Source organism: Myxocyprinus asiaticus, chromosome 1 (genome assembly GCF_019703515.2).
Source record: "Myxocyprinus asiaticus isolate MX2 ecotype Aquarium Trade chromosome 1, UBuf_Myxa_2, whole genome shotgun sequence".
NCBI classification, from domain to species: Eukaryota; Metazoa; Chordata; class Actinopteri; order Cypriniformes; family Catostomidae; genus Myxocyprinus; species Myxocyprinus asiaticus.
In genome coordinates this window covers 57011691-57019175 of record NC_059344.1, presented here as the reverse complement: position 1 = coordinate 57019175, position 7485 = coordinate 57011691, and the positions used below count along the sequence as shown (strand labels likewise).

General features: G+C 38.5%; 1 protein-coding gene across 3 annotated transcripts in view; it reads left to right on the top strand.

Moving 5' to 3' along the window:
* The first annotated feature begins 4721 nt into the window (after positions 1 to 4721).
* Positions 4722 to 7485, top strand: part of LOC127444268 (protein transport protein Sec24D-like) — a 33216-nt gene continuing 30452 nt past the window's right edge. For all 3 annotated transcript variants that reach the window (XM_051705472.1, XM_051704669.1, XM_051703913.1), the window contains exons 1-3: positions 4722 to 4823; positions 6843 to 7042; positions 7335 to 7437. In XM_051705472.1, coding sequence (XP_051561432.1) covers positions 6892 to 7042; positions 7335 to 7437 — 254 coding nt within the window. In that variant the 5' untranslated portion in view covers positions 4722 to 4823; positions 6843 to 6891. The remainder of the gene's footprint in view (positions 4824 to 6842; positions 7043 to 7334; positions 7438 to 7485) is intronic.

Below are 7485 nucleotides of genomic sequence, written 5' to 3'. Positions count from 1 at the left end.
CTCTAACCACTGCAGTGTTCAAACAACGGTCAGAAAATCACCTCCCTGAAGTGGGAGATTCCTTGTTCAGACTCTTAAGTACTTCAGTATTACAAAGTTTAAGGTGCTCAAGCAAACGTTATATTATTAGGGATGTAAATGCGAAGAACTGAAAGTTAACAACAGCACAAGTAGGTTATGGAAAAATTTAGGCATGGCTCATATTAAGCTTTTTTGGGCAAAAACAATGCTTTATATTTTTGTATGTTACCTTTTCCGTTTTTGCTGTTTCATGTACAGGATGTATTGTTTTGTGTTTCAGCTATATAATAGCTGATCACATTTTAATATTAAAAGCAGATATGTTTTTGTAATTAGTCCAGCAGTAACGTTTTGAATCTGTTCATTTACTGTACATGAACCGTCCAAACGATCCGATTCACTAGAATTAATCTGGCATTCCAGTGTCATATTTGAGACAGAGGACCAGAATTAGTTCACTATGATTTGGTCCTCTCAATTCTAATTATGCATCATGTCTTCCTTATGGGTGTGGGCAGTTACTGATCAGTTGCAGCAAAATTCATTTTTGAGCTGCACACCCCCAGAAACCAATCACTGCAGTCAAGATGCATTAATGTACATCTGTTGCAGTATTAATTTCCATTATGTTCATGATGTCTTGTTAAATGTTTATTCTATCTTATGTTGTGTAGTGTAAATTGTTATATAGTTTTTGTTCTATTTTTTGGCACCTTATTTTAATTCTATTTTTAGACTTATATGTTATTTTTACTGTTTATTACCATTCTCTTTTCCTTTTCTTTTTCTCTTGTCACTATCAGTTTTGTTTATTAATGCTTTGGCAATATTGTTAGTAAACACAATCATGCCAACAAGTACTTTCATAATGAAGAAGAAGAAGAAAAAAAAAAAAGATTTAAAACAACTTTGCAGTTCAAAAATACACAAGTTTTAACAGAAGAATGAATGCAAGTGCTTCAAAAGCTTCACATTTCTGCCTTAAAATCCTCCAAAAATTGGCCAGCTCTTCCATTGTGTGGCTCACTGTAACCTTGATTTTTTCCTATAAAGAAAAGGGATGACTATTTTTTGTGGTAATCAACATTATGCCACATATGCTGTTGATTGAGCTTAACTTGTTCTGAACCCAAAATATTCCTTTAAAGTACAAAATGAGAGAACCATAGAGACACAAAACAGAAAGTTTGTATATGAAAGCCAAGATGGATATCGATCCAAGACAGACCTCAGTCTCTTGGAAATGTTGTTTTGCTTCCTTTGGAATTGGCCTGTATAAATATATGGCCTATGTTATCTTAAGTTTTATAACAAAAAAATAAAACAAATGTTCTTTGTAGTGTATGTAATGTCAAATTCAATATTCTGAAGAACAGGAAAATATATTTGGAGTGGCTTTTTGCACAAGGCGTAAATAGCACCTGCCACACAGCACAGCTGTTTGCACTTAAATAGTATGGTGGAAAGAGAGAAAAGATGGTGTGGATGTAGGTTTTTTTCCATGTGGACGACGTGGGTTCGATTCCCTCTTTTTGTCTCACTTTTTCCCACCGTTTCCTGTCTCCACTCTTAATATTTCCTTTAATATTACTGTGGCGGGGTGAGCAAGAGACAGATGCACGCACTTCCCTCATTAGTCCATGGTGCATGGGGCATCGGCTTCCTCGGCGGCCTGTCTTCCCAGGGCAAACTACGAGTCGGCCGCGGCGTATGCTTCAATCCCACGGCGTCGCAGGTATTATCTGCCTGACAAGATGTGCTACCTAGGTTTTTTTTTTTTGGATTTTCTCCCCTTTTCTCCCCAATTTGGCACGCCCAATTCCCAATGTGCTCTAAGTCCTCGTGGTGGCGTAGTGACTCGCCTCAATCTGGGTGGCGGAGGATAAATCTCAGTTGCCTCCGTGTCTGAGACCGTCAATCCGCGCATCTTATCACGTGGCTTGCTGAGAACTAGCGCGTGTGGAGGCTTCATGCTATTCTCTGCGGCATCCACGCACAACTCACCATGCACCCCCCCGAGAGCGAGATCCACACATTATAGCGACCACGAGGAGGTTACCCCATGTGACTCTACCCTCCCTAGCAACCGATCCAATTTGGTTGCTTAGAAGACCTAGCTGGAGTCACTCAGCACACCCTGGATTTAAACTCGCGAACTCCAAGGGTGGTAGTCAGTGTCTTTACTTGCTGAACTGCTACCTAGGTTTTTAACACTTTTCATGCTGTTGTACTACATATTGACAGGTTCTCCCATGCCTCTCGACTTGTGCTATCCATGTTTTAGCTTTACACATCACTGTTTTTACTGCTGGTAGTAGCACAGATTGTCAGCTGCTCCTGGATCTGAGGCCACCAGTGTGTGCACACAAGGAGATAGAAGCCGGCTCCCTGAGAAGAGGCGCACTCTACGTTTATTGGCAGCAGTGATGAGGCTAAACACACAATCGGGTGTGCCTCATTCCATCCCGCTGCCCAAACGCAGCTTATTAATTATGCGCCTGTTCTCTCTCCTGCCCACTCCCGTCGTGAGCCTGGCTGAAGGACGGCCCTCAGAGGCGGGGCGACGATGATGAGAGGGAGGGCGGATCTATAATAATAATAATAATAATAATAAAAATAATAATAATTTAAAGGTGGATTGCCTCCCAGTGATTTGATCACGGTGACGGTCAGGGAGCTGAGAGAAAGGTTTAAACCAGGTAAATTTGAACATGGTTTTGGTATAGTAATATTTTATTTATTTATTTATTTATTTTTTGCAGAAGTAATAGTTTTAATGCAGTTAACAGTGGTGTTACTATATTAATATGGTGTTAATACAGTATAGTAACCATGTTTAATGTTTTTGTTACTATGGTTTTTATACAAAGTACCATTGTGATACTGTATTTACTGTAATAAAACCATGGTTAATTTTTGTAAGGGAAGGTTAGGGTTAGGGTCAGTGTGTCTGTGGTACTCTAAATGAACATAATAAACACACTGCGGTGATGTCTCCAATGCATACTGTGTTAGCATTTAATTTGAGGTGAAAATACAGCTCTGGAAAAAATTAAGAGACCACTGCAAAAACACAAATTTGCGTTGGATTTACTATTTATAGGTATGTGTTTGAGTAAAATGAACATTTTTGTTTTATTCTATAAAGTACGGACAACATTTCTCCCAAATTCCAATTAAAAATATTGTCATTTAGAGCATTTATCTGCAGAAAATGGCAGCTGGTCAAAATAACAAAAAAGATGCAGTGATTTCAAACATCGAATAATGCAAAGAAAACAAGTTCATATTAATTTTTAAACAACACAATACTTATGTTTTAACTTAAGAAGAGTTCAGAAATCAATATTTGGTGGAATAACCCTGATTTTCAATCACAGCTTTCATGTGTCTTGGCATGCTCTCTACAAGTCTTTCACATTGATATTGGGTGACTTTATGCCACTCCTAGTGCAAAAATTCAAGCAGCTCTGCTCTGATTCATGCATCCTTCATGGTTCCTAATGGTTAGACGGAGACCTAGAGAGGACTTCAAGCACAGTGTCTCGCACCCACTGTGAAATTTGGTGGAGGATCAGTGATGATTTTGGGGTGCTTCAGCAAGGCTGGAATCGGGCAGATTCATCTTTATGAAGGGCGCATGAATCAAGCCACGTACAAGGTTATCCTGGAAGAAAACTTCATTCCATCTGCTCTGAAAATGTTCCCCAACTCTGAGCATTGGTTTTTCCAGCAGGACAATGCTCCATGCCACACAGCCAGGTCAATCAAGGTGTGGATGGAGGACCACCGGATCAAGACCCTGTCATGCTCCAGACCTGAACCCCATTGAAAACCTCTGGAATGTGATCAAGAGGAAGATGGTTGGCCACAAGCCATCAAACAAAGCCGAGCTGCTTGAATTTTTGCACCAGGCATGTAAGCTGTAATTGAAAATCAGGGTTATTCCACCAAATATTGATTTCTGAAGTCATCCTAAGTTAAAACATTAGTATTGTTTTGTTTAAAAATGAATATGAACTTGTTTTCTTTGCATTATTCGAGGTCTGAAAACATGGCATATTGTTTTGTTATTTTGACCAGTTGTCATTTTCTGCAAATAAATGCTCTAAATGACAATATTTTTATTTGAAATTTGGGAGAAATGTTGTCAGTACTTTATAGAATAAAACAAAAATGTTCATTTTACTCAAACACATACCTATAAATAGTAAATACAGAGAAACTGATAATTTTGCAGTGGTCTCTTAATTTTTTTCTAGAGCTGTAGTATTTAAATTTATTTCAATATAAAGAAGATGCCTTTTTTTCTGCTATTTACACTATATACAAATATATTTGGCATGCACTTGATTTCCATTACCTCTGTCAATCCATTTAATCTTCTTTATTTCTCTAATGTTAGTGTTGACACATGTTGCCATCTGCTATTTCAGACTTTTCCATAAGGTTTATATTAATTTCACTCTAGAGCTGGTCTCTTGAATGATACCATGCCATTTTGTTCCAGCTCTTTGTATAAGGAGTAGCTAATACGTTTATGATATCTCAGAAAATGATGTATTTCTTCCATTTAAAGGCCAAATGATGAACAGGATGGGGCTTTGCTACACAGTACGCACTTCACAATCCTTGCTGACGTGTAGAGGGTCCCAGCACTGCACGCATGCGCAGAGGCAGCTGCTGTATGACGCTGTGCACGCAGCGACACCGGCGCTTTGCTGGAGTTTGACGTGGCACTTTCGGCACGCAATTCAACATCAGAGGTGGAAAGGACGCTCCAGATCATCACTGTCTTTGAGGTAAGCACATATGAGTTTGTAATGTACTAACAAGCAAACGAACGACAGATTGGCATTTTCACTATAGTCTGAAAGCGCTATTCATTGCAATTTTATGACAAATGTAAAGCTTGCGCGATCTGTCAGTTTCTGTCTCCAGCAGAAATTATTTCGTACTTTTTAATAATAGAGTGACAGCTGGTCTACGCGGTTCCTTGTCGGTGTATCGGCCCTGTTCATTGCAAGTGCTGGATTGCATTCAGGTGGACTTTATTAAGCAAAGTCAGCTGAATAGAGCATTGAAATACATTACGGGTCTCCGTCATAACGGTCTTTGACGTGGCAGTTCAAGGCTAGCGGTACTGACTGATACTGTTCATTCACATTCACTATATGCCTACAGCATTGACGCATACTATTCTGAATAGTATGCATCGTGATAAATGATATAAAAGAGACACATTGCATGATCTTAACTTGAGCGTTTATCTAGCAAAGGCCTTTTCTGGAGAAGTGATGACATGATGAATAAGACATCTTTACAGGCCACTCTTGATAAACATGATATTAAGACACAGATCTTGTTCAGATCAGAAGATTTTTACATTTCATTTGGAAAACAACTGAAAGGAACCTCTCAAAAATTGTATAAAACACAGATCTTTGTTTATACTATAGTGCCACTGAGTATTTCTTTTGCTGGAGTTGACTTGAAGCTCTGCTGTGTTACATATGTTAATGGGAATTGCCTATGCTTTTAGCACTTGTAGGAAGAAAAATTAGTTTATGATTCAGATAGGGTTTTTTTGTCCTCCCCATTACGATGCCCATAATTATTATTATTTCCAAAGACACTTGAATGCCAACCATAGCAAGCGATAAATATTTTACATTAAGTGCTCGGCTTATTTAAAGGTGTAATACAAAAGTAAAACTAGGATTGTATGCAACTTAACACAGGGAGATTGCGTTATCGTAGTCACCTCTTATCTCTAAACAGTCTACTGCCAAAGGTCCTGATCACACATATTTAGGATTGAGGTAAGTATATCCGTAAACTCAGTCCATTTGACTTCAAATTGTTTCTGACTTAGTTTTATCCACTTAGCAAGAGCAACCTCAGTATTGGGTTGAATGCAACAGGGATATATGTTGAAGTTTCATGGTTTTATAGCTGAAAGTAATAGGAATAATTCATCCAAAAATAAGTTTTCTCTCATAATTTACTCAAATTCATGCCATCCCAGACGTGTATGACTTTTTTTCATCTGCAGAACCCAAAGATTTTTAGAAGAATATCTCAAGTCTGTTGGTCTATGCAATGCAGGTGAATGGTAACCAAAACGTTAAAGCTCCAAAAAGCACATAAAGGCAGCGTAAAATGTTCCATATGACTCCAGTGGTTTAACCCATGTCTTCAGAAGTGATCCAATCGATTTTGGATGAAAACAGACCAAAATATAACTTATTTTTCACTATAAATCTTGACATCAGCAGTCTCCTTGGCGATCATGATTTCAAGCTCGATTACACTCCCTAGTGCCATCTAGCGCTCTGCATATGCATCAAACACTAGGAAGTGTAATCAAGCTTAAAATCATGATTGTGCCTACTGCCTTGAGACTGCAATGGCAAGATGAACAGTGAAAAAGGAGTTAAATTTTGGTCTGTTCTCCCCCAAAACCAATTGGATTGCTTCAGAAGACATGGATTAAACCACTGGAGTCATATGGATTATTTTTATGCTGCCTTTATGTGCTTTTAGGAGCTTCAAAGTTTTGGTCACCATTTACTTGCATTATATGGACCTACAGAGCTGAGATATTTTTCTAAAAATCTTTGGGTTGTGCAGATGAAAGAAAGTCATGCACATCTGGGATGGCTTGAGGATGAGTAAATGATGAGAGAATTTTCATTTTTGGGTGAACTATTACTTTAATGTCTCCTCCTGTTTTAGCCTAAAACCTACAGAAATTAGTTACGTTTGATGCAAAGATCATGCAAAGTAGGTTCTAATTCAGCTAATTTTGTTAATTCCAGGTCACCATTTTTTTTCTCTGGTTTGGAATGAAAGAATCATAACAGTAGGATGAGTCAGCAGGGTTATGTTGCTACCCCTCCATACTCCCAGGCCCAGGCTGGAATGGGGGGATGCTCTACTGGTTTTGGGAACCCCCCACCTCAGTCCCATTATGGGGTCTATGGATCTCTGCCACAGGCTTATTCTGCCCTTCCAACAGGTAAAATTAAGCTTCTTCGTTTTTTTTTTTTAGTGTTCAGTTATACTACCAACAAGTCTTATCTTGTCCTTATAATATAGGAGTACTCTTGAGAAGAAAAGATTTTATAAACACAGCCCCAGCTTAGATGAATATAAATAGACAGAGACAACCCACTAGAAAAACTGCTACTCTTCTTTATAGTTTTAGCTGTTATAACATACCTCATGATTTCGTAGTTGCATAAACTTTAGTTTATTTAATATGGTTGTCTTTCTCGCATGATACATTTGAATTAATGCTGTTTTTTCAGGTATGCTCAAACCACCTGCCTCTTCTCCATCTGGGATGCCCCAACCACCAGTGTCCAGCCATTATGGAGCTAACATTCATCAGAATGGGGCCCATGCCCATGGGTAAATTCTAGTTCTATATGATGCACCAATATTTAAAGGCGAAGTGTG